This window comes from Halichoeres trimaculatus, unplaced genomic scaffold (genome assembly GCF_033239565.1).
Source record: "Halichoeres trimaculatus isolate MK-OKI-2021-1 unplaced genomic scaffold, fHalTri1.1 fHalTri1_scaffold_13, whole genome shotgun sequence".
NCBI classification, from domain to species: domain Eukaryota; kingdom Metazoa; phylum Chordata; class Actinopteri; order Labriformes; family Labridae; genus Halichoeres; species Halichoeres trimaculatus.
In genome coordinates this window covers 13573011-13598500 of record NW_027437191.1, presented here as the reverse complement: position 1 = coordinate 13598500, position 25490 = coordinate 13573011, and the positions used below count along the sequence as shown (strand labels likewise).

The window sequence follows — 25490 nt, the reverse complement described above, 5'->3', positions numbered from 1 at the left end:
GACCTTTAAAAAAATCTGATGCATGCAAACACATCTATATCTGCTAACACTGTATGCATGATGGCAGTAAAAGCAGATGACAAAGCAAGTGGTCTCATAGTTTGAAGGGACTACAGCCGGAATTCAGGATCATTCCACTTGACCTTTTCACTTATGAGGAGAAAGAAGGGAGAGGAGAAGGGGGAGAAGAAGACAAGATGGACAAAGCAGGAGATGGGTGATCACTCACCCTGTCTGTATTAAGAAAACTTCACTCACTCTGTTCCTCGAGCTGCAGTTCATGCTCAGACCCAAAGCAAGCAGCTTTCACAGGGACATAGATCAGCCTCAGCTCTTTGACCTGCTGAACCTGCTGCACAGCAGGAAGTCTGCTTTGTCCTCATCAGTATTCAGCAGACAGAGAGAACCAGATTTGAGCTGCATGTACAACAGTGCAGGTTTGCCTCTTTAGATTATGCATTCATATGGGCTTACTCTGTCAATTCATGATGGATGGGACTCAAAAGACTGTGGAGATGGATCACTCGTCTTAAGCCCAAGAAAACATTAAGTGGCTTTCTTTTACTTGTGTTTCAATCTTCCTTGGTTTTGAAGTATCCTTTTCTACTTTGACTCTTTCTATGCAGTGAGCTCCAATGAAGTTCCTAACATCTCTTCCTGCATTGTTCTTTTTTTTCTTTTTTTTCTTTTTTAATGCAGATAATTGGTTTATGGCACATTAGAGAATAGTTTGTAGCTGCTTTTTGTTTCACAAATAATACATCAACTGCCAGGAGAAGAGGTTCTGGAGAAAGACACTAAAACTCTTATATTTATCTTAACAGAGTTTCTACTAGCTGTCAAGTATTTCTTTGTGTGACTTCATCCAACTACGCAATGTCCTTTGGACTGTAGCTCCTGGAAAGTATAGCTGGTTGAAGAAAGGTCACAACAGGCAAATGAAAAGGGCAGGGCCTTACAAAGCAGCATACTGTGAAGTCAGATGAGGAGTAGGGTATAGTGGAAAAGTAGCAGAGCCCTTTGAATGTGTCAGCTGCAGGGTATAAAGGTGAGGAATAAGAAAAGCAGGTTTACGGTCAAGGCCAGAGAGCAAGGAGACGCATGACAAGGTGAGATCAGAACAAGTGTGTCAATGAAGAAGAGGAGGAGGAGGCAGCAGCTCTCCATTTAGTCTTCATCTGTTTGAGTTTGTTAGTCTGTCTCTTTGTCTGTGAACAACTTGTCTCAAAAAGGAACAAACGGATCTCAATGAATTTTTCAGGAAATGTTCAAAATGGGATAAGAAAAGAGGGATTAAGTTTTGGAGGTGATGTGGATCACCGTCTGGATCCAGGATTTCTTTTAAAGGATTCTTTATCATCATGAGATAGTGCCATTTTCACTATATGTGTATATAACTGCACCATAAATGGTCAGATTACTTTGCAAAACAATACAAGACAAGGTCACCATAATTTCTGACAGATGTAAAAGTACGATCCAGATTCTGGCAATATTCTGGATACCAAGATCTGGAATATGAAATATGTACTGGGTCATCATAATTTTCAACACTGTCAGGTAACAAATTATCATACAAACCTGCAACTAACACCAAATTGTAGCAGACAGTCTGCTGAAAGGTAGTATAACATTAAAGTAGGACTAAAGTGTTGGTGACAATCACAATATGCTTGGCGGAGGTCTGCGTTCTCTGAGTGCTTTTCAGTTTCAGTCTGAGTTCAGTTCACCATCAAGAGAAACTGTCAAGGGTGTATTTATGTGTGTGTGCAACTTGAGTCCCCCTTTGTTCAAGTAACCACAATATCAGTTCAGATCAGGGGAACCACAGCTTTTTACGACTTTCCTGGCTTAAATCTTACTGTGGACTGCCATCATTGCCCTCTTTCTTGAGCTGTAATGTAGCTTTAGCTTATTCTATATGATGGAGTGAAACCGAAGTATAGCACTTACAGTATATTCAAGTATAGTTAAAAACTGCACCGCAAAAAAAAAACTCAAATCATATCATATCATAATATTTTAAGTGAAAATTATCTTATTTTACTCGATATGAGCCACATTCAACTTATCAGTCCAGAAAAATGTTTTTTTTTTTAAGTTGTTTTAAGACAAAAATGACGTCTGAATTGCTTGTAAAAGGAAATCTGCCAATGGAACAAGAAATGTTTGCTCATAAATTTGCTTGAAACTAAAATAATGCCTTAATACAAGTAACTTTTCTTTTTATACTATACAGTAATTCAGACCTCATCTTAGTTTTAAAATAACTTGAAACAAGTCATTTTTCTGGTCAGGTGAATGTGACTTATATTGAGTCTAAAAAGGCATTTTCCACTGAAAATAAGATGAAAACACTCAAAAAGAGTTCATTCTTTTTCTAGTGTTATAGTAGCAAAAAGCAGAGTTATGTACAGTGTGAAGCCAAAATTTTGACAAAAGGTCTGTAAGAATGAGGAGAGAGAAACATTTTGACTCAAGCTGCCATGGGTTTAAACTGTCAGAACAAAAACAAGATCCCATAAAGCTTTGATATCCCTTTATCCCAAACCACTCATCCCAAACCTACAAGGCTTCACCCTTCATTCCTCCACCAAACTCTCATCAAACCTCTGACTGACTGACAGTCATCCCTTTGAGGCTTCATTTATGAGTTAAAACTCACACACTGTCAGCAGCGTCCCGCTCCTGTGTTGTTGCATTCTGACAGGCCGGTGTTGGGCTGTCTTATTTTCTCTGCATTGCAGCCTCGTTGTCCGGATGTGGACTCTTCCTTATGTGTGCGGACAAGCACAGAGTGTTGAGAGCAACCTGCACGTTTGCACTAGGTGATGATAAATACTTGAATATCCTTCTATCTGAGCAGTATTTGTATCTGCCTACATGGGAAATTGGTTTTGTGAGATAGAGTTTGATGGAGTTTTGCAGGAGGAAGAGAAATATTCTATGCAGAAAAGTAAGAAGAAGTGAATGTTTTTGTCGGAACATATTGATATCATCAGGCTTTCGAGAAGATATAATACCCAACAATAATGCTCAAATTAAATGTTTCACTTTGAAAACAGTGAATGTAATGATAAAACAAAATTTCAAATAGCAAAACACTAATTAATGTACACATCGAGAAAGGACATCCTGAATTGGCCCAGACAAACAGAAAATTAAAAAAGTTAATTGAGGCAGTCAGTATCAACAAAGTGAAACAGCTAATGGGATGAAAGAGGAGGAGAAGAAAAGAGATTAAAAAGTTAATCCTTAAAGGCATAGAAAACAAACTTTTAAAATGCAAATTAAAGTTAAAGAACTCAAGTGATAAAGAGAATCGAGTGCAAACATGCCCAGAAATAGCAGCGAGCTAATCATGGAGAGGAACCACAGCAGAACAAAGTCAATATAATTAATGTGTGTATGTGTGTTTGAGTGTGTGAAAGTTTGGTTTGAGGCTCAGAGGAGAGAAGACAAAGAACGTTTTTCTTTTTTCTTCTTCTCAAAGAGAAGCCACTGTATCTGTAGCTGTCCTTTAACTACGCTTTTATTTATTATCTCAATTTTCAAGCTGTGTGGGAGGTCTTTTTGAGGCTCATAGTCCTGGGCGTGATGCCATGAAGCTGTGACAACGGGCACATGATGAGAACGGACTTGTCTTTAATCCATTTTAGCATCTTTCCAAACTCAAACAGACCTTTAACTCGCTCCCAGAAAGAGCAGCGCTGGCACAACTTCCACCACCCTCCGCATTATGTCACGAAAAGCACTTTATTTAACTGCGCACCAGACCTTCGTCTACACAGTGATTCTGTCACGATTTCTCCTTCAGCTTTTCTCTTTTTACCCTTTGCAGAGGAACACATGAATAAAAATCTCATTGAAGAAGACGAGCTGCTCAGCTTTAAGCTGCGCACTCAGTCTGAGCTGTGTGTCCACGGTATTTCTGAGCCAGTGTTTACTGCTCTGTGTGTTTGCTCGGCTTTATCAAAGCCTATTGTAGTTTTTGTATTTTCTTCTTTTTACCTTCTGCCCTCTCCCTGATAAATAGCTGTCTGTCTTACCAGCTTTAAAGAGAAACTGAAGCTCAAGAGAACTAGAGGGAATGGTATTTCCACTCAAAGTAGAAAATTACAGCAGCTTATCATTCTGGTTTTCAGGAGACAGTGGGTACAGAAAAGTATCAGTCTAAGCGATTAACCAGTTATAAGCCTCTATCAAGTGTATAAAGATGAGCTTTCTCTGCCTTCCCTGTTCTCTCTCGATTTTCCCCTCAAACATAATTTCTCTCTTTCTCTCCCTCCGCCCTCTTCCTGCTTACCTGCTGCTTACAAACACTCAGTTCATTTCTGTACGACAGCTCATCATCGTGTTTGCCCTCTGGAGCCTGCTGCTGAAGACCGAGAGGACCTGAGACACACAGCCTGGTTGTGTGTTTTGGATCACTGGTGTCTTTATCCAGCAGCTCCATGTGTGTGTGTGTGTGTGTGTGTGTGTGTGTGTGTGTGTGTGTGTGTGTGTGTGTGTGTGTGTGTGTGTGTGTGTGTGTGTGTGTGTGTGTGTGTGTGTGTGTGTGTGTGTGTGTGTGTGTGTGTGTGTGTGTGTGTGTCTGTGTCTGTAAGGGCGGATCAACAGGGGAATAACAGGGACAGGTGATAAATGAGTTTTCAGTTTATGTGTAATCTAAATAACACATGGTCCTCCCTGTGTTGACTGTTTGAGAGAAGACACATCTTCAAAATAAATAAACACTCATTTATCCTGTCATTGATTTCCTGAGATTGTGGATGCGTAATTTCTAGGTTGGTGTATTGTTTGTTAAAAGAGAGGAAAAGAAAACCGCATACGATCCACATAATTGACAGCATCATCTGTCTTCACAGTTGAGTTATTGTTTCTTTCTTCACCAAGTAGTTTTCTGTCTACATGAGGAAACATTTCTGTTTTGCAATTTGTTTTCCTTTAACCGACAAGCTTATTGACTCAAGGAAAGCCAAAGCTGGTCCGAATGCTAAACAGCAGGCTCATAACCGGTGGGTGTTTGTGAAAGTTGGTGCTCTTACACTTACTCTTACTCTTGTTTGAAAATTGAAAGGTTCAGAGAATTCTTCTTTAACGTTGCAGTTATTACGTTTCAATGATGTTCACTTTGCTCTTGAGAGCACAGAAAAACTAAAATGTCAAACAACAAGCTACTCAACTTTAAACCTGTAAGTTTCTGCCACATTCAGACATCTCAAACAGGCTTTGGGTCAATATTGGCTCTCACATACTTGCGGAGCCTTTTCCTAAAGCCAGTTTTTTCGCTGATCTTCTTTCCTTTTTCACGCCACTCATCCTCTTTTTCCTCCTCCACTTTGTGCTGTAGGTGTAGCAGAGGTGATAGTTCTGGTTGGAGGGCGTCAGACCATCGGGATGAACCAGCGCTCCCTGACAGCAGTCACCTGTTTCAACCCCCAGAACAGTAAGTGGTACCCGCTGGCCAGCCTGCCCTTCTATGACCGAGACTTCTTCAGCGTCATCTCAGCTGGAGACAACATCTACCTGTCAGGTGAGCTGAATGTACTGCAGGACCATTGTAGCTTTTCTCTCTCAGTGTTTAGTGACACAGAGCAGGAGTACAGTGAACGTCTCAGGTTTGTCAAACTGAACAGATACAGTTTTTAAAGGACTGTGGTGTTCAGAGGTTTCTCAGCTCTTACACAGAAAGGTGTTGATGCTCAGCTCTGACAATAACTTAAATCTCTTTCTTTTCAAAGAGTTCTATAAAAACAACTTTTTCTGTTTACCTTTTTTAGGAAAATTTTCCAGAGCTTGACTTTTCCCTCTCTCTAGTTTTTCAGCCTCTGCAGTGTTGTTCAGTTTATTTATTTCCACAGTGACACACTGTGCTCTCTGTGACTCCCTCTATGAGACACCTTTAAGTTGTTGCTCCAGAGACAGACTGAATTTCTCCCTCCATGGTCCATTTGTGCCAGAATCCCGCTCGCTGCTCAGACCTTGACGTTACAGCGTAGAAATGCAGCAGGATTTGTCCTGCATGTTCCTCTCCTCTCCCTCCTTTCATATAAATGTAAATTTGTGTTTGGGTGTTGGAACAGGTCTGCATGTGTCCACTGGGAGTCAGACAGCCGGAGGAGAAATCAGAGGTGTTCTTGCCAGCTCAGCTCTGTAACCTTCCTCAGACTCAGATCACGGTCACTGAGTCACTGCTGGTGTTACATGTGAAACTACACAGCTGACAGAGAGCCAAAACAAATGTGGTGATGATGGTTTCCTGGTTTACTTACAGCATAGTATTAAACAGCTTTGCTTCAGTTAAAAGATGACCAAGCCTCACAGTTTGTTTGAGCTTCTGAATAAATCAACTGCGAAAGTGGAGACTAGAGCACAGAGAGGGAAGTGCTAAAAGAGAGAAACACAAGACTTAGATTGGAAACAAATCTTTTTATCACTATCCCTTAAGGAACTTATTATTTTACATGATACAACATGGTAGAATATGTAAAACACTGTTTTGTAGTGCACACTCTACGATGGTCATATTCAAGTTCATCACAATATCTAATCAACCAAAGAATACAAAGTGCCTCTTAAAGGCACAAGGCTTGGTTCATATGTTTTTCATTACATCCTGGTTTGTTTTCACTGGGATGCTGTGTTCATGTTAATATTGTATATATGAAATTTACATTTCTTCAAAACAATTTGAAAATTAGTTTAATATCTACACATGCTTCAGGCGCTGGTAAACTCGTTATTCTTTCAGGGCAACTGCATTTCACTTTTTTACTTAGTTTTCTTGTTATTTCCCTTGTGTTATTTCCTTACACATTTGTTTTAGTTTTAAAAATTTAATGGGTTGTCTTTGCACTATTTTCAGTTAAATATGGGGTTTAAATGATTTGCAAACAACAAAAATCTGTTCTTTATCAACATTTTACACACCGTCCCTGCTCTTTTGGAATTGTAGGTTATAGAATCTGTGAATAGAGATTATCTACACTTAAGTATTTCAACATACATGATGTAATTTTTATTTTTATTTTATTTTATTTTATTTTATTTTATTTTTTTGTGGACAGTCTCCTTTAATTTGCTATACAGGAAAAGAGGCAGCTTTAGCCTTAGCGGGTAAATTTTAACTGTAGTCCCTGGCCATTTGTCAAATAAGCAGCCCAAAATGTAATCATCAAGTTTTAAAATACAATAAAATACAAAAAAAAATTACATTACATGTCTGGCTATAACAGGCCAAAAAAAAAAGGAGAAGACATACAACATATCATACAAAATTAGGACACAAACAAAGCACATCAAAGCAGTTGAAGCATTCAAGACAAGACTGAGACAACAAAGTGAGAAGAAAGAAATAACATGGAGGCAGGCAGCAGCAATGACCATGTCACAGAGACAGGGATTAGTGTGTGCAACTGTAGTTGTCTGCAGCCATAGTCTATTGTGGGAAATAAAAGTGAAGTATTTCTTTGATGGTGTTGGGCAGTGGATTCCAGTGTTTTATAGAGTCCTATTTTGTTGGAGTGTATTTTTTTTAATTCTATGTTTATAAAGTGTTATCCACTACTCAAGCATCAAGAGGTCACCTGTCCCTTCTCAAACATTGCAGGAGTTTGTTGTCTTTTTTACTTTGCTTTTTTTTTTTTTTTTTTTTATTGCTGTACAACGTGTTTGGCGTATTATGTTATTTTCTATGTTTTATATTTTATTTTACATTTTGTTTTTTATATTATTTTCATTGGGCAATAAATTGTGTAGTTTTTGTTTTTTATTTTTAATTTGAGATAAATACAGATCAAATCATAATAAATGTTTTTTTTCTGTGCTATTCATGGAGATGGTCAGTCCTGGCTACACGCTATAGGTTTAGACATTTGACTAAGCTACCCCCTGAATTATCAACCATTACTGACTTTGGGCTTTTTCAACCTAAGCTTAAAACCTGTTTATTCAGACTGGCTTTTCTTATACAGTAATGGGGTGAGATATTCTTGCCATTTTAGGTGAATTGTATTGTATTGTTGTATTCAATTTGAATTTTTGTGTCCTGTTTCAGAGTTCCTACAAAATTTTCTTGTTCCCAGAGATACTTTCTATATCTCATAACCTCTATTAATAGCCTTACACTTCAGTTACACTGAAATGATCTTTTTATTATATCCCAGGCGGCACAGAGAGCGGTGTGATGGTGGCTGATGTTTGGTGCTACATGTCTCTGCTGGATAACTGGAATCTGGTGTCGCGGATGACGGTGGCTCGCTGCAAACACAACAGCCTGGTGTACGATGGAAAGCTGTACACCATTGGTGGACTGGGAGTATCAGGGAACCTGGACCATGTGGAGAGGTGAGAGTCACACAGCATCAACAGCAGCCTGTCTCCAAACAACACACACCTCCAGCAGCTCCCAGCTGGTGACTGCAGCATGATGCACAGCTCAAACCTTGATCTGACAATTCTACGACAAAGAATACTGAAGATGCTGGGGATTTCAGTTCAGGCAAATAAACAAACACACTCTGCTGAAAAATGCAGCAGGTGGTTTGTCATACAGTGATAAAATAATGTTTGTAAAGGTTTGTTGGCATTGTTTGAGAGCAGAAAGGTGCAGAGAATTGATTCTGAGCTGAAGCACATTCAGTGCTTACAGCTGTTGGCGTCATTGTGCAGCGACAAAAAGAGTAACTTTTACTTATTTGTGAGTGAGAAGATTTCCTTTGAGATAAGAGAGGCATACTGTGTCTGATTACACCCGCTTCAACATTGACACTTCATGTGAAGGTCGTCCTCTGTGGCCCATTCAGCCAGCTCTATTTTTCTGAATTTGTCTGGATTTTTTTTTTTTTTGTCAAAACTCACCAGAAATAAGACCAGACTCAGACAGTTCCCTCTTCAAGTACAATAAACCTCTACTGACATTAACTTGAATAGAGATTTTTCATATTCTGGTCTTTTTTTTACACCTCTTGACTTCTATAACTGTGCTCCTCTTTTCTTAATTCTCCTCTAACCTGTTCTGAGGAGAGTTTCAGCAGACAAGCTCCCTCTTTCTGCACGGCAGAGCGAGATGAGCCAAAGCAATCAAAAGAACATTACTGAGTATATTAGAGCAGGCCGCTGCCGCTCATTACCTAGCTGCACAATTGATCCCAAAGCTGCTCGCTATGCACAAACAGTCCTCCAAATGAAACAGGCTAATTTGATATTTTCCCATAATGCTGCCTCACAGTGTTGCTGTGACGGGGATAGATGGAATATTTGACCCATAATGGATACGCATTTGATTCCTCCGTCTCTGAGCTGCTTCATTTGAGAGCTGACGGTGTAACAAGGGCATTTCAGGGCTCCAAAGAAATCATTTCATCATGTGACGTGTTACTGTGTCCCACTGTTTGGCATCATGACGCCGCAGTGTGGACTACAGACAGGTAGCAAAAACCTGCACAGAGTGAAACAGACAAACTGGTAATAGTTGGAAAGAAAAAGTTAGATGCTCTAGCTGAGACAAGCTACTTGTGGGATGAGCTCAGGGTCACAGTTGCTTGTCTGGTAATTTAAAAGCTGATTGGTTTCACATGTTGTTTGGATGGATATTCCAAGAAGTCACAAGGCTTGTTTCTAAGCAACTAAGGCTTTTGTTTTGTCTATGGCTAAAATAGCTACAGTACTTAAAAATTTATTAGACCACCACCCAGTGTGAGCTGTTTACTACCACTGCCCTAAATTAACAGTGTATAGTCGACTACCAAATCACTTTTTATTTTTCTCCAATGGTTCAATCCACCAGGATGTGCAAGCTCTTTAATCAAAATTATGTAACGCCAAAATAAAATTATTGTTGTTATCCTTGAATTCTCAAATGTACCGTTCTAAAAAGGCAGGAAAAATATTCAAACACGCTTTTATTTTTCATTGAAAAATTACAGTTATTTACTCTTGTTCCTGAACAGAAAAGAAAAGTGTTTTGGTGGTTGTATGTTATTTTTCTTCTCAGAGATCATCAGTTTTCTGGCTTAAATTTGGCATAAAAATATAAAATCAGTTTGAAACTTCTTCTTCTCACTCCTGTTCAGAATGGTGACATGGAGGAAATCCTTGAAAAACAAAGAGTCAGCGTTAAAGCACTTTATGATGCTGGGTGGTTTTATCTTTTCGTTTCTTTTTTTTTTTTTTTGAAGGCCGGTTGTCTACTGCATTTGTTTAGCACTGTATACTAAGCAAGAGTCAAATTCAACTCAGGTGCCTCAGCATCCCCCATTTTTAAAAATTTAATTCATTATTATTATTATTCATTTTTTTATTTTTTGCTAAAAACACAATTACATGGTTTGTCAAGGGCTCCGGACTGTCCAGTTTATTGAGATTTGTGTTGTCAGTAAATAAAGCATGAAAAAAGAAAGAAAATAATTATTCTTTCATTGACATCCTTATTCCTTTTTTTTTTTCCTTTTTTTGGATATTCCACCTTTTTACCAACACAATATATTGAGCTGCTGTGAAAGCCTGCAGCGGGGACTTTTTGATGAATTCAGGTTTAATCAGCTGGAAAACATGAGCATTGTGCACTGCATACACCTTTATAAGAAGAAGAATATCTGCCTTTATTGAATGTGAAGGGGGTAGTTTTTACAGAAGTAGAAAATGAGGCTCTGGAAAGGCTTAAAACATTTATCATCCTGCATATGAGGCATAGTTTGTATTCACAATGTTCTCTGTGAAAATACTTCACCCTAAAGTTCATATTGGGATGAGGAAATGCACTACAGGGCTGGTTTTATGCTTGTCTTGACTGAGTATGTGAAGTCGGGCTAACATAGAATGTTATGCATCTTTTCCATTAAAAGTTTTGTAGAGAAGTTACTCTCATACTCAGGAGGTTAAGAGAGTCAACCCAGGTATTCCTCCCCTTAAATCTCCCTCATGGGGCGGCGTAACATGGTGCATTTTTAAGCAAGAAATCACATAATCATAAAATGACATTCTGCATACAACAGAAAAGCTCAGAAATAAATGAGTCCAGGAGTAAAACCAGGTCACCTGTGCTCTCAAATAGTCATCTGTTGAAAAAAATTAACAAACAGAATTATAGCAAAGAAATTCTAATGTGAATTCCTAACTTTTGAACTCAATTTAAAGCCTAACCCCATTACCTGGATCTAATTATATATGCGACTCTATATTAACTCATTTAAAACCTTTATAACCTTTAAACACACAGTTACCACTTTTTCTTCTCTTACTGTGAAGTACCTTAAATGACCACAAAGTTTTAATACGAGTCATGCTTGATTTCATTGCATAAATCTCATGCTGTTACTAATTATCCAGATCGCTTTCAGTCTTTTTCTGGAGGCATTTGTTCCAAGCTGTTATGATGAATGAGCCCCATTAGCTGCTGATCCTTTCTTTTGAAGCTAACCATCAGCTTTGGCAGGAGTGTGTCTGCTGTGAGACTCAGCTGGCTCGGCTGCAGCTCAGCACTGTCGGACCACAACGCTAAAGATAGTCTGGAGTCCAGCAGGGGGGCAGCCAGTCCACAGCCGGACTAAACCCTGACCAGAGGAGATAAAGACGCTGTTACTCAAACCTCTGTGTGTTACCTCCAGGGAGAGGAGGAGCTGCATCAGTCTAAAGATTGACTTTTAATTTAGAGGATGGATAATCTGAAATCATCAGTCAGTGTGTGAATAGTGTTGTTTGGTATGCAGATGGCTCCTGTTGGTTGAATCTCAAACCTGGAGGCAATGAAACATTTCATTGCTAGAGTTTGATCTTATCAGCACTTAGAGTGATGGATTTTGCACGCAGTGTTTTTCAGACTGCATTTCTGTTTCCCCTGTATCTCATTCTGGCTCATTTGCCTCTGAACGCCACTTGTGTTGATTTGAACGTCTGCATACCTCACCTACTTTCAGCTAGGACTCGTCACCTACAAACATCCTGAATTTTCTCCATCCCTACATCCCTATAATTAAGAGCTTCATGTTCCTGCCTAGCCACAAACAGTACCCACTGCCACAGTTGTATCTCAAAGGAAGATGGTGCCCTTTTTCTGAAACAGCAAGAGACTCAAATCAGCACTCACAGGAGCGCTCAGGCTCAATCCTGCCTCTGCTCTCCTCACTAAGAATTGGGAGGCTTATAATCAGGTATCCTCGGCCTGCTTTCTTCTTCATCCTTTGGCAAACTGGATATGATTGCAGATGTTGAATAATTCACGATGTCTAATGAGGTGTCAATCACAGATGGTTTTGATGCATTTATTATTCACTATAACCAGGTTTATGCATCCTCCGAGCTCTATTTGAAGTTAATATTGCATGAAGACTGTTAGCAACATGACAATGAGTACAGCGACTGGCTCGTCTCATCAAGACATGTTGAGCTGTAGGGCTTACAGTTCTAAAAGAGAAAGCAGTAACCCCTTAAATGGTTTCATGGATGAAAAACAACCTTTAAAAGGGCAGTAAATGAACACATTTCGGTAAAAAGCTGTTAAGAGAGCTCCACTTATACACTTACTGTTTTGAGGTTCATTTACTGGCGCATTAGTTCTTGTTGTAAAATTTTCTGCATTTTACTTCTGTTTGTGATTATTTGAGTGTCTTGATTCTCCAATGTCTGACATCTACCCTCTAACAACACTTCCACCAACCATTTCTGGAGTTAACTTTCCCATGAAGTGGTGTTCCACCAGTGCAGTGAGCCATTTCACACAGTTGTTTCTCAGTCTGATGCCTGGGGCCTGTCTTCTTCTATCTTAATTCTTGCAGATCCCCAGCAGGGAAGCACTGGATTGCTCCAGGGAAACTTAATCAACCCAAACATGTTGAAGAAGAAGCTTTGAGATAAAGATTCAAGTGTGATGTCTCTCACACTGGAAGCTAAACACAGTCGTGGTCTTGTTCAGTTCAGTGGGTTAGGTTGTGGTAAAGGATGGTTTTAGCTCCTGGATAAGTGTGTAGGAACACTATGACAGAGATTTCTTGGTCTTTTCCCATAATTTAACCTCTACCCCAGCCACCATCACTCCTGACCTACTCACTACCCCACATTACTCAAACACCCTCATTACCTTTTTATTATGTTGGTCAGGATTTTGAATTCTCATGTAGGTTTTCTCATGCACACTTAACTGATAATTTCCTCCCACTTCATGCCTCCTGACCTCCCTTTTTTTTTTTTTTTTTTGAACCTCCATCTCTCATGTCTCCTGCAACCTGTGTCAACACATCTCTTCATAGAGCTGAATAGGAAGCAGGGGGTGGTGACTCAATTCGGGACCTTGGGGTCCTGAGATGTTAGATGCATCTGAAATGCTCAGGCTAAGACAGTGGCTACATTAACATGTAGGGCTCTAATTTTGTGGCGCAGCGCAGGGGGCGCAACCCGCGCAGTGTTAATTTCGTGCAGCGCACTGCCGTGCGCAGCCAATTTGACAATTTGGTAGACCGTCTGCGCAGAGATGGGTGTGACGGTGCACCAGGGGGAGGTGTCGGCATATTCATTTTGGCGCAGTGACAATTACGTGCCAAAAACAGCGCAGAAAGTGCGCTGAAAGCTCACCAACTCCAACCTGGTCTATTCTCGGCGCAAAGCGGAGTGCACCCTCCGCAGCTGTCATTTGGTGACAGGCACACATGTGCGCACATGTCATCAAAGCCTCAGAGGCAGGTGTCCAGAGTGTCAGGCACATTTTAATGCAATAAGCAATCACAGCAATCACTATTTAATGTAACCGTCTGAACCAGCAATACATTTGTATCTATATTAACTGTCCCGTCACATCTGATGTCAGATTAAAGCCGTTTGTCATAATGAAAAGTTAACCTGACGGCAGCTGGAAGTTTGATGCACATTTTACAATTAAACAATAAAGAGCCTTAACATCTGATACTGAGTATATCTGGTTCTCTAATTTCATTTAATTCAAAGAAAAGAGGGAGAGAAAAGACGAAGAAAAAAGAGACAAAATAAATCTGTGTCACTCAGGATTTACCCGTGATTTCCCATATTTCTCTGTTTTAGTCTTTATTTTTAACGTGATCTAAAAAGATAGGGTACAATTGTAAGGAGGATGAGGCAGAGACACTGGGAGAGTATACAGTATATCACCAAAGGTTCTGCTATTTGGCAATGACAAACCAGGAGTGCAGGTGGATCAAAAGTACTCTGAATGGATAAGCCAGCTGTGTGTCTGTCTCTTCATTTTGTACTCCTATTAATGACAAAGGAACAGATTACATCTGTCCCGGGAGCTGGCCCACACGGTGATGCGCTTTGTGTCCTCCGATGCGCCTCGCTGTCCATTCTCCTGCTGCAGGGACAGTGGCTCTGACCATCTACACTACCGGGTCTTTCGAGCACACTGTTTCCACGCGCTGGGGATCACTCAGACCAATCAGACACTGCGCCTCGGCCGCAGGGCATTTAAAGGCGAGGAGAGGCGCTCATTTGATTGGTGAAAGCAGCGCTCGGCTGTGTTAAACCCACTCACAGCTTTTCTCCTCCCTCTCTGCCATTTGCGCGGAGGGAGGCATGGACACGCTCCTCTGCGCCTTGACTGTGCCTCTCTTGGCACTGCAGGAAACTTGCAAAGTGCGCCGGTCACGGCCTGTCCACGCGGCGAATGCCGGCGCAGGACAGGTGCACCTGCGCTTACGCCTGGCCTACGAACTTAGAGCCCATAGACATTAACTCTTTCATGTTCAGAATATGAGCAATAACTCAGTTATGCAAGACCATGTAAACACCAATAATCCTTTTTTAAAAACTAGAATATGCTCATATTCTGGTTTTGAAAAGGTTACTCCTTTTCTAACCTGAATATTTGGTTATGTATATGCCTGTCAGGATATCCCTATCGAAAGGAACATTAAATTGTGTTCCACAAGGAATCTTGGATTTTTGAGTATTGTAGGAAATCTGCCATGCTGCTGCTGTTGTTGTTGCTGCTGTTGCTATGGATACAGGAAGAAGAAGCAGAATTGATGCACATTGCGTTATGATGTTCTCCGTGCGTTGAGATGTTGTCAGCAATCGCTGTTTTGATCGGGATACCATATGTAAGTGGGAATAGCCCTGTTGCTCACACATGTAAACAGGTTATTCTGAATGTTTCAGAGACCGGAATATTGACCTTAACCCAAATATTGATTTCATATAAACGTTGCGAGTATCTCCTCTTCATCACATTCTTATGGAGCACTAATGTCTCTAGGTTGAGGATGCTAAGTGTAGGTGCATGTGCCTGTAGGCATGCCTGACAGCCATGAAAAAAAAAAAAAATCACTGTCAAGCAGCAGCAGCAGCTTTGCCAAAGGTTGGTATTAAGGAGAAGCTGTGGGGAATAAGTGTTATAAGCTGTATGGGCTTCTCCCTCATCAATTATTAAGACACTGACACTTTCAACAATTTCTGGCCTTGACCAACAGATAAGTCTTTCTCTTCTTTCTCTTATCTTCCTTCTGCTTCTATCCATCCTCTTCTTATGATACCTTCCATCTCTCTTATCAAAAGACATTGAAAATGAACATTGCCCTTGTTTGACTCTTTCTCTTTCTATCGGTCACCCTGTCAGCTGTTTATGTGGTCAGCCTGGTTGCATAGACAAGATAAGATGTGACAGATGCATTTCAGATGGTCAGCAGCCAGTTTACTGCACCCCCGACTGGAGGAAGCAAAGATTGACCTTTAGAAACACATAGTCTGGGCAAACCTTCAAAATATTCAGAAACCAGCATACAGGGTGGGATTTCCACTGGAGGTGGAAGGGTTGTTGTTAAATATAGATTTTTCCTGTTTGTGCCAGCCAAGGTCGAGGTACTCATCCAAGATAAGAGCAGACAGAGCTATTTTCAGCTTTAGTAAAAATCCTCATTGCTTGCGAGTGTTTGAGTAAGCATTTGTATCATTTTAAATGACAAAAATCAAAGTCATTTCTCGATGTGACATATTAAAGGAACCAATAGGGACCTGTCTTGCTGAATCACCTCTCTGCATTCTGTGTGTACAGTACGTCTGTGCCAGGATGCTCCATATTAATGCAAAGTCAAGGCTGTCCCCACATGCCAGCAGCAAAGCCTAAAGGATGAAAGTGTGTTGGTCGATCTTGGGTAATACTCTGTAAGTGCTTGATAGCTAATTATGCATGCTAACATACCACACTTGGATTATAAATGTGGTATACATCATATTTACTTACTGTCATTTTGATCCCCCTAGCAATCTGACATTAGCATTTTAGCTCTAAGCACACTTAAGAAAAATGGCACAACAGAGCTACCAACATAGTTGTGGACACTTAATATCAAAATTGCAGGAAACTTAATGAACTGTGGCTTATGAAACCTTTTATTTCTGGTTCATGCTTTGCTGGTGTGACTTCCAGCAACTTTTGAAATACATGACCTAGTGGTGGCTTTCCAATCTTGTAAAAACCTCCACAGTCGAGCAATCCAACCTTTATTCAACTCCTCTTTGTTGCCCTGTCATTGGTGCCTGTTTTCCATCTCCACCCTTCAGTACTGCCCCACATGTTAGCTACCATCACAGTGGTTTGCCTTGCTAATGATGCTGGGTCCCAGTCTTCCAACTCTCGTCTCATTTGAAGTGCACAGAGCAGTAATTGATGTATGACCTACACTCATGTCCCTGGTCCTATGTGACATTCACATCAGATTGAATCTGCCTCTGCACACTCTCAGCCAAATTAAAAATGACACATTTGTTATCAATACAGCTCCTTGAGTTCTCTTCATGATAGCCTTTAAAGGCGCCTTTTTAAAATTCTGAGTGTTGTAAAGCATGTCTGCTGTTATCTACCTGCAAAACATGAACATTGTGTCCTCAAACTCAGGGAACTAGACTTTTGCCACAAATTAGTTCAATCACAGGGATTATGGGTAAATCTGTCAGCCAGTGGAAGAATTCCTCTCTGTCTCACAAGGATCAGCTGAAGGTCACATGAAATTTGCAGGTCTGTGTCCTTCTGTGTTTGTATGTGCTGTTGGTTTATAGCCACATGGGCTGTTTTTAGCCTTACTCTGGTCCTTCAGAAATAATGAACTGTATGCTATGTGTTCCCCTACAGTCCCTGCAGGTACTTCTCTTTGTGAGACTGTGATATTTGGCTGACCTTAACATCTGCTTGTCTGCTGTTCATACCAGGAGCAAGGGTCCATCAGATCCCATGATGCCATCACCCACAGCCTGTTAGATGAATCCTGAGCAAATAACAAGTAAACAACTTTGCCTCTCGGTGTGATGAGAGCCAACGGCAAACCATAGCACTGACCTTGCAGGTGTCTGCACATGTAAGCAGAGATCATAAAATAGTCCAGATCCATTGGTTGCTATGAAGACTTGATCAAAATGTGGTTGAAATACCCAAGCCGTTACAGATTTGAAAAAAAAAACAAAAAAACAAAACAAAAAAAAAAGTTGTCATTGATGTTTACATCAGTAGCTGGCTGGTAAACCTGCTGGGTAGCTGACTTGGTTAGGATTAGCAAAGTCCATCTCAAGTGCCTCATTGTTGTTCTAATATTCTCATAAGCATTTCACTGGAGGTTTTGAAAAATAATATATCTTAAATGAGAGCTTCTGTGCTTCAAAATGCAGACACAGTTGGCCTTGGAGGTAAGGCACTTTCTCAGTTTTAGTTAACAACAGCCACAGAAAGTACCAAACCTATTATCCCTGCACTGGGATGACAAGCCTGTCTTGCCTAAATGAAGCTGCATGCATGTCTAAACGAGTGGCTTATGAAAAGGATGCAAATCCACAAATTTACATTTCTGAGCGGGTGTTGAGCCCTTCCTCTAGCAGGAAGGCTTAATAGATTTCACCGTCAGAAACTGATTAGCAAACACAGCGGTGGGAACACAAGTACCAACAGCTGTCATCCACAGAGTAAACCAGCAAGAGGTGCATACAAACAAGTTCATATTGGTCTTAAAGCTGCTGTTTCTCTTTCCACCTTGAATAATTTACTTGATGCTTTTGTTTGTAAAAAAGTCGAGCAACATGTGGGCATTTTAATATTTGTCAACTTTTGATTGTTCAAACTTAAGATAAACATTAAAAAGGCACATTACAGTCAAATACAGAGAACATAAAATCATCTCTTGTATAACTGCACTGGAGCTGTGAATCTTCTGCAGACCTGTTTGCTGTTGCAGATTGTACATTGGTATGCACACAACTCTTCAAAAAAGCACTAATCAAAAGTGTGAATGTCTCTTAACAGCCATTTTACACCATAGCCCAATATGCAGTCTTTATGAAAGCTGTCTATTTTCTGCTCCGATGTAATTTCTTTTTCAAGGATTAGTAACAGAGCAGATGGTTTCAGACTGAGAATGAAGCACAGCTTATCAACAAAATATGGTTTGGCCACAAGTATGAAGATCATTAATTAGAACATAGCATTTGCCGCAGAACGTTAACACATATATTTCTAGCCAACAGCCTCCTCTGTCAACCAAAATGCAGTGTTATGCTGCCAGTTCTTACCAATGCATTTAAAGAAAAAAAGGGATACAGGTGTTAACGAGATGTGTGTTTGTACACAGCAGACAGTAGGGTGATAGTAGAGGTGCAGTACAGGCCTCACAGCCTCTATTCCTGACTTACATTCAAACTGGCCCATAAAATCTCCACCAATCTCTACTAATCCATCTTCCCTCTCATTTTCCCTGCCTCTTTTACCACATTTACTTCCCTGAGTCTTTTTTTGGCCATTGGATGAGGATGAATTGTTTTGGATTTTCATCCTGATGGGTTCCCCTCTCCTAGCTGCAAACAAAGATTTTTAGTAAAATTAAAAGAGCATAATTGTGAACTGGATGTAATGCAAGATTTATCTGGAAGCAAATTGTTGGGATTGTCCCCCAGACTAAAGCTGTTTACATTGTGGGCTTGTTTACCTTCAGCCAAATGACAACCTCTCAGTTCATTAATCCTGACAAGAAGCAGAAAGAATGAGGATTGATGTATCATCATTCAAATGCACTGTGTTTCCCTGATTCCACAGCTGCATGATAATCAAAGAAAACTGTTTTCCAAACACAAGTGTGTGTGAAAATTTTTGTGTTTATAGAGATTTTCAGGTTTTACAGTGTGCAGAAACTTGTGGAACAACTTGCCAACTTTGCGATTTGATAAAAGAAGGGATTGAGGGTTTTAATTTTTCCTTAACTGGAATGACAAAGTGTGAATAAAGTGAAATAGTGGAACATTTAGCATTAATAAAAGTCCAAAAACAGGCAAGCCATGATTTATGCATGTGCATTTTGATGCTCAGAGCTGAAAGCAGCATGCTTCACTAAGAAAAAAAACCTAGACAGTGTGTACATGCTTAGTTCGGATGGTAACAGTGCTGTCATTGGGTGGTCTAAGTGGAGTTACTTGTGTGAATGGAGAGCCTACAGATTTCCTCAGTGTGTTCTGCTGGTATGTCCATCATGTTGCTCTATACAAGCTGTTTATCTTGAGTCATTGTGTTGGGAATGCTGTAGCTATTGTGAAGCAGTCACTGTTTGCCTGCTTGTTGCAGCTGCAGCATGATTCAGCCATTCAGCTTCCTAATGGATGGTATTGTTAGTGTTGGGTGTATGGAGTTCATGTGGTTGTGTTGTGTATGACACTCTAAGCTCTTCACTTTCTGCACACTGTGTTTTGTATCTCTGAGGAAATGGATGTGAGTCAGTATATCAGTGGCTGGTAGATCATATTTTGAAGTCAATCACCTGTGGGTGTGTTTGTGCATGTGTAAAGCTAACCACTGCACCCACCTGAAACTCAACCAGCCATGTCCTTATATCTACAAATCTACGCTTTCATTAAATAAAAGTCTTGTGAAAGTTTTGTATATAAAAATGTCTCAATGTGTAAAATGATGACAAATTGCAGAATGATCTTTTAAGACTCAAGGTTTTTGTTTTTGTTTTTTGTCTTTTTTTTTTTTTGTCATTTTGTTTTGAACCAAGATGTTAAAGAGTTGAATTAGGCTGTAAAATTTGGTATATCTAAAGTGGATTTTTTTTTTTTACCTGAAGTGTGTCGATCGTGCGCAATTACACACAGGTAGACCGGAGTTCTATGATTATTACTACCATGAGACGAGCACATAGGTTGTGATCTCATGTAAATGAATGTCTTTTTTATAAAATCGTCACTTTTTTGCGCACAGTTCACTTTTATATGATAATATTGTGAGGAGTGAAATAATAATCTCCACAGTGAATCCTGTAATCAGTGCAGCTTCGCCAAAAATTCCAGGCTAAAAGTTCGATCCAGCGTCGTCTGAATGTTCTCTGAGGAGACTTTATCATGGACATGGGAGTGCATTAAAAACTGATAACAGCCTCTCTATTTTTTTTAACTTTTTAAGTAAACCGATAGAGGAAACACATTTTTTTAAACAGAGAAATCAGCTGACAGCTCGTGCTGCTTTTTCATAGCAAAGTATTTAACATATTGGCAAAAAAAAATGAAATGTTACAAACATTCTTGGTGTCATATCTAATTCAAGGATCTAAACATTTCTGAAAATGTTTTGCCTTCATATGATCTAATTATTCTCCTCCACAGACAGATTTTTCTCGCTGCACCACCAAGGTTATAAAAGTTAACTTAAAATGAAACTAAAGAGGAAAACTAAAATTTAAAATACAGTGCAGTTAACTCAAACTAATAAAAACTAGAAAAGAAAACAAAAACGATAAGTAAACTAAAACTGTATCTTGTGTTCACAAAACTAACTGAAACTAACTAAAATTAAAGCCAAAATGCCCTTAGTTATAGTTTTTGACAATATTAATAGCCTTTAGGATTTAAATTAATCTGACACATTTTCCCAACCAATTTTATGACAGTTTTCGGCAGTTGTCAGCGCCGTACAGCACCATCACAGCGACGTACTGGGACGGGCTTGTTTACTGCACTGACTGGCTGTGCTGCGACGAAACGTAGTGGAGCAATGAATCAGAGCATCTGTAATAGTTTAATTTCATGTGAGTCTGACTTTATTGTTACAGAGTCCAAGTTTCTAATTATTAAAGCTCATATTATATTGTTTTATATGATTTATTTTTTTATTATTTTTATTTAATTCATGTTAACATTAGTTTATATAATTTACGTTTATATTTTTATATTAAGTTTATATTATTTTCTTGTGTTTAAGGCAGCAGCCAACAGTTCAGTATCAGCATTGACTGAGCAGTGAGCACTATGTTGAACTGGAAAATAAAGTGTTTTACAAAATATTTACTCTGACCTTTTTGAATCCTGCACCTGGTTAATAAGGTATGAAAAAACTAAACTAAAACTTAGCCTTGTTGCAAAAATTAAAACTAAATCAAAACTAGAATGCCCGCTCCAAAACTAATTCAAACTAAACTGTAATGGAAAAAAAAACGTCAAAACTAACTAAAACTAAACTATAATGACATATCCCAAACTATTTTAACCTTGTGCACCACGCTCCCCACTGACATGAAACTTGCATACACAAACTCAGACCTGGCGTAAGATTTGAGCATACCCGACGCCCATGTTTAGATGCCAATCTGTGCGTGGAAAGGAGCGTACACCCATTTTTCAGGTGTACGCACGTTTGATAAATGAGGGCCAATGAGTGTTCCATGAAAAATTGTGTTGGAAGAAAAGTTGTATGAAAGGAAAATTTGTACATGAGAAAAAAAATCTAAGTGACAATATTGGATTTTTTCTATTGTTTGATGTTTTTGGCTTGTTTACCCAGGACACATCACTTTGTGTATTGTGTATGCCTTTTTGTTTTTGTAACAACGGATCAGCCTTGATCAAGCCAGCTATCTCATTTTGGAAATGCTGTGTTTGTTAATCACAGATCCAGGATCTGTTGTGGCTCTCTAATGAGCTCTTCTTCAGCTGGAAGGCTGTCGGCTGCTTTGATCAGTGGCCTGTGGACACAAGGTTACATTGCCAACACACCACGCTAATGCAGCCGGGGGGCATAAAAAGCACACACACACTCAAACACAAATTTTAAGTAGAAAATATACATATGAAAGCGCAGTCTACCTCTGATAAGCGCACATTTCCATAAGCCGGTGTCTTGTTCACATTATGTCAGGCCTTTCTTCTGACGGTGTGTTTGAGCCAGTCTGGGTCATCTGAGTTCTGAGCTCAGTGTTGAAGTATCAGCCAAGACGCCTCAGTGAGGTCCAAAGCTCTGCACTGACACTCAGCCCGACTCCAGAGACTAATGTGTTGTAGCTCCAAACATATGTTGCTCTGTGTAATTGCTTTAATTGCTGTCATTGTACGTAATGTCTGGTCTTTTTCCTCTTCTCTGGTGGTGTAGGCATTCTGCTAATTATATCTGTCAGCCCTGCAGCCAAAACCAGCATTTCACTGTGAGTTCAGCACAGCGGGATATTCAAAATTAGAGTTTCTGTGTATTATTAGTGTGTGGGCGTAAATGACTGCCTGCAAAGTGTTTAAATAGTTAATGACTTGCTAGTGGAGTCGAATGTAAATCAAAGAGTTTTCGTTGCAGAATTTTGTTCAGTGAAAGTAAGGAGACTGCCATAGTTAGTTTTTCTGAGGTGAAACCTAAAAAATGTACAGAAGCTGATTGAAAACACTTCTCTTTTCTTCTCTAGGTACGACACAATCACCAATCAGTGGGAGACGATCGCTCCTCTGCCTAAGCCAGTCCATTCAGCAGCAGCCACAGTGTGTGGAGGGAAGGTCTACGTGTTCGGGGGAGTGAATGAGGCCGGCCGCTCAGCAGGTGTACTGCAGTCATATGTACCACAGAGCAACACTTGGAGCTTCATTGAATCACCTATGATAGGTAAGGAAAGTAACAACGCTCAGAGTCTCAGGGTCTACATTGTCCACCTACACCTGGTCTGTTTGACAAAATCCTAAGACTGATTTGAAAACATTTTAAAGAAGCTTTGCACAGAGAATTTCTTTCAAAACAATTAGGTGAGTAAGGATGTAATGACTCAACATTTCAGTTGAACTATTAAATTTGGTCTCAGTCCTTCAAGAAATTCACTTCAGGCAAAAAAAAAGTCACCAAAAACTTTAATACTCAGTGCATGACCTTTGTCGTTTCACTTCTTCTCATTGCCATCAAAACTTCCCATCATCCCCCTCTCCCTGTGACATTGCTATCTTGATCCGTGAGTCCTAATAAACCCTCTGACATGTTTTAGGCCTAACTCTTTTCCCCTTCACAATCCTCCATCCTCTTTCCAGTCAGAGACACCAGGGGCCTGTGAAGGACACAGAAACTGAGAAAACACTTTAGCGTAGCTGCTGTAACTCTAGTTTAGCAAGAAAAACACAGACTGCACAACTCAGCCTGATTTTTAAGCTGTTACTGCTGCAATTGTATCCCCTGACGGGTCTAATCTTAGAACATCTTCACAAGATGCAGCACATTGATATTGACTGTTGATTGATTGAGGGATAATGTATGGTTAGCAAGTGATTTTAGAAAAACCATGACAAGAGGAGACAAAACCCTGATGCATAGGAGAGGGGGCATGCTAATAACTTCATATACACACTACAAAAAAACAATGTTATTGTGTGATTGAAAATGATTTAAATTTACAGTTTTCAAGAAATAGTCCCAGTGATTTGATGGCAGCATTCAGGCTTCAGGCATGAGAGAAAAACGCTGGGTAAAAATGGGTTTGAAATGAAATGTTGCCTGACAAGAAGATGATTTTTTTGTGTCTCAAGAGCAAAAAATGCTCGCTGAAAAATTATAATTATGTTCTGACAGCTGAATGGTATTGAAGAGCTGACAGGGCAGCTTACACAGGAGGGAAGTCTGGCGGGAGGCAGACACAGGAAGAGGCGTGCATACCTCATATCCAAATAAATGTAAAATAATAGAAACTTAAATAAAATTGAATAATTTAACACATATGCTGACATTCTGAACAAAGCCAGTGATCCAACAGTTAATGGATGGGTGTCTGTAAATTTGGGCTAGCAATGATCCTAGTGAGCCAGTGGGGAGCACTTCTTGATCCGTCCTGTGATTCCCTCCATTGCTTTCTCTCTATCCCTAATCTCCCTCTTCATCTCTCTGTCCCTTCTCTTGCATCGTTCCCCCCTGAGCACATTTCTCAGCTCTGTCCTATCCACTGACACAAAAACAGCTCAATGTGTGACTGTGTGTGTGTGTGTTCCCTTCATCATCAGCATGGACTGGAAGTGGTTTTCACTGACACTCCAAGGGACCAACTTCCTTCCTCCTGCTGAGTGAAAAATAATCATACTTGTGCCAAAAATAGGCCCTTCAACAAGTCTGAGTTGTGTGATGCCTCTGCAGTTCTGCTCATCTTTGTCTTTTCTTTTGTCTTTAATAAATCTGTCTCGTGAGCAGTTTAACGCCTAAACATGGGGCTGAAAATTATCCTCCATGGATGCTGAATAATTTATGGAGTATCATTGCCTTCTACAAAGTTCAGTAATGCAAAGAGATTGACATGTTGCTGAGATTTACGCCTCTCCTTTAAAGATGCTATGAAGAGGATCTGATTTAATTGGACTGCTTTGCCACGTTTTGGCCCTGAGTGTCACGCACACTTTGGTAAATTACTTTCAGGGAGGTTTGCGTTTCTTTTGGAATTAAATGGAGATTGGATCGAAACAAATTTTCTTTGTACTAGTCAACTTTTTACTGGATACAACAAGTCGAGGTAAGGTATTTATCACTACAGCTACATAGCGATCCAGTTTGAAATGTGACATTAAGCACACATTGTAGTAGCCTGCTATATGTAGCGACATCATCAGCCTGGTGTGTAGGTTAACGTGACAACAAGCAATCGCTGTCAGTTTGTATGTAGTTTAGTAGCCGTCTTTATTTAGCGTTACTGGCAGCCTGGCGCTCTAAGTTAGCTAGCGTTAGCTAACGTTAGTAAATCCTGGTTAGCTATGTCCTGCCAGTCATCTACCAAGCAGAGCTAACATAACCTCACTGTCTGACAGTCAGGCTCCTGTGTCCACCATCACTAGAAAATTAATCAAAGATTTTTTTTTTCAGTAGAGAAAAACAGGTCTCTGTGTTTTATCTCTTCTTACTACTAAACTTCGTCAGCTGGGCTTGTGTTGTCTTGGAGACTGAGACATGCAATAAATCAATCCGGACCTGCCAACCCGATCGCAAGCCAAGAAGTAGCAATTAAAAAAAAAACTTGTAACCTGTAATATTGGCGCTGATAATCTCTTTTTAAAGCGTGGGTTATGGTTGGAGAAAAATCTAGAGACTTTTTGAAGATAATAATAATAAAAAATAATATAATAATAAACTTTATTTATGTAGCACTTTTAAAAACAGTGGTTTAAAAAGTGCTTTGACAGCAAGGACACAGACAACAAAGCACAAGAGTTTAGCACGTTTCAGACAAACGCAAATGGCAGAATTAAATAAAGAGTCATCCTAACACAAAGAACTTAAACCC

General features: G+C 39.8%; 1 protein-coding gene across 4 annotated transcripts in view; it reads left to right on the top strand.

The window, feature by feature from the left end:
* klhl29 (kelch like family member 29) overlaps positions 1 to 25490 on the top strand; it is a 182681-nt gene that overhangs the window by 151090 nt on the left and 6101 nt on the right. For all 4 annotated transcript variants that reach the window (XM_074684737.1, XM_074684735.1, XM_074684736.1 and 1 more), the window contains 3 exons: positions 5354 to 5536; positions 8169 to 8349; positions 22659 to 22852. In XM_074684737.1, coding sequence (XP_074540838.1) covers positions 5354 to 5536; positions 8169 to 8349; positions 22659 to 22852 — 558 coding nt within the window. The remainder of the gene's footprint in view (positions 1 to 5353; positions 5537 to 8168; positions 8350 to 22658; positions 22853 to 25490) is intronic.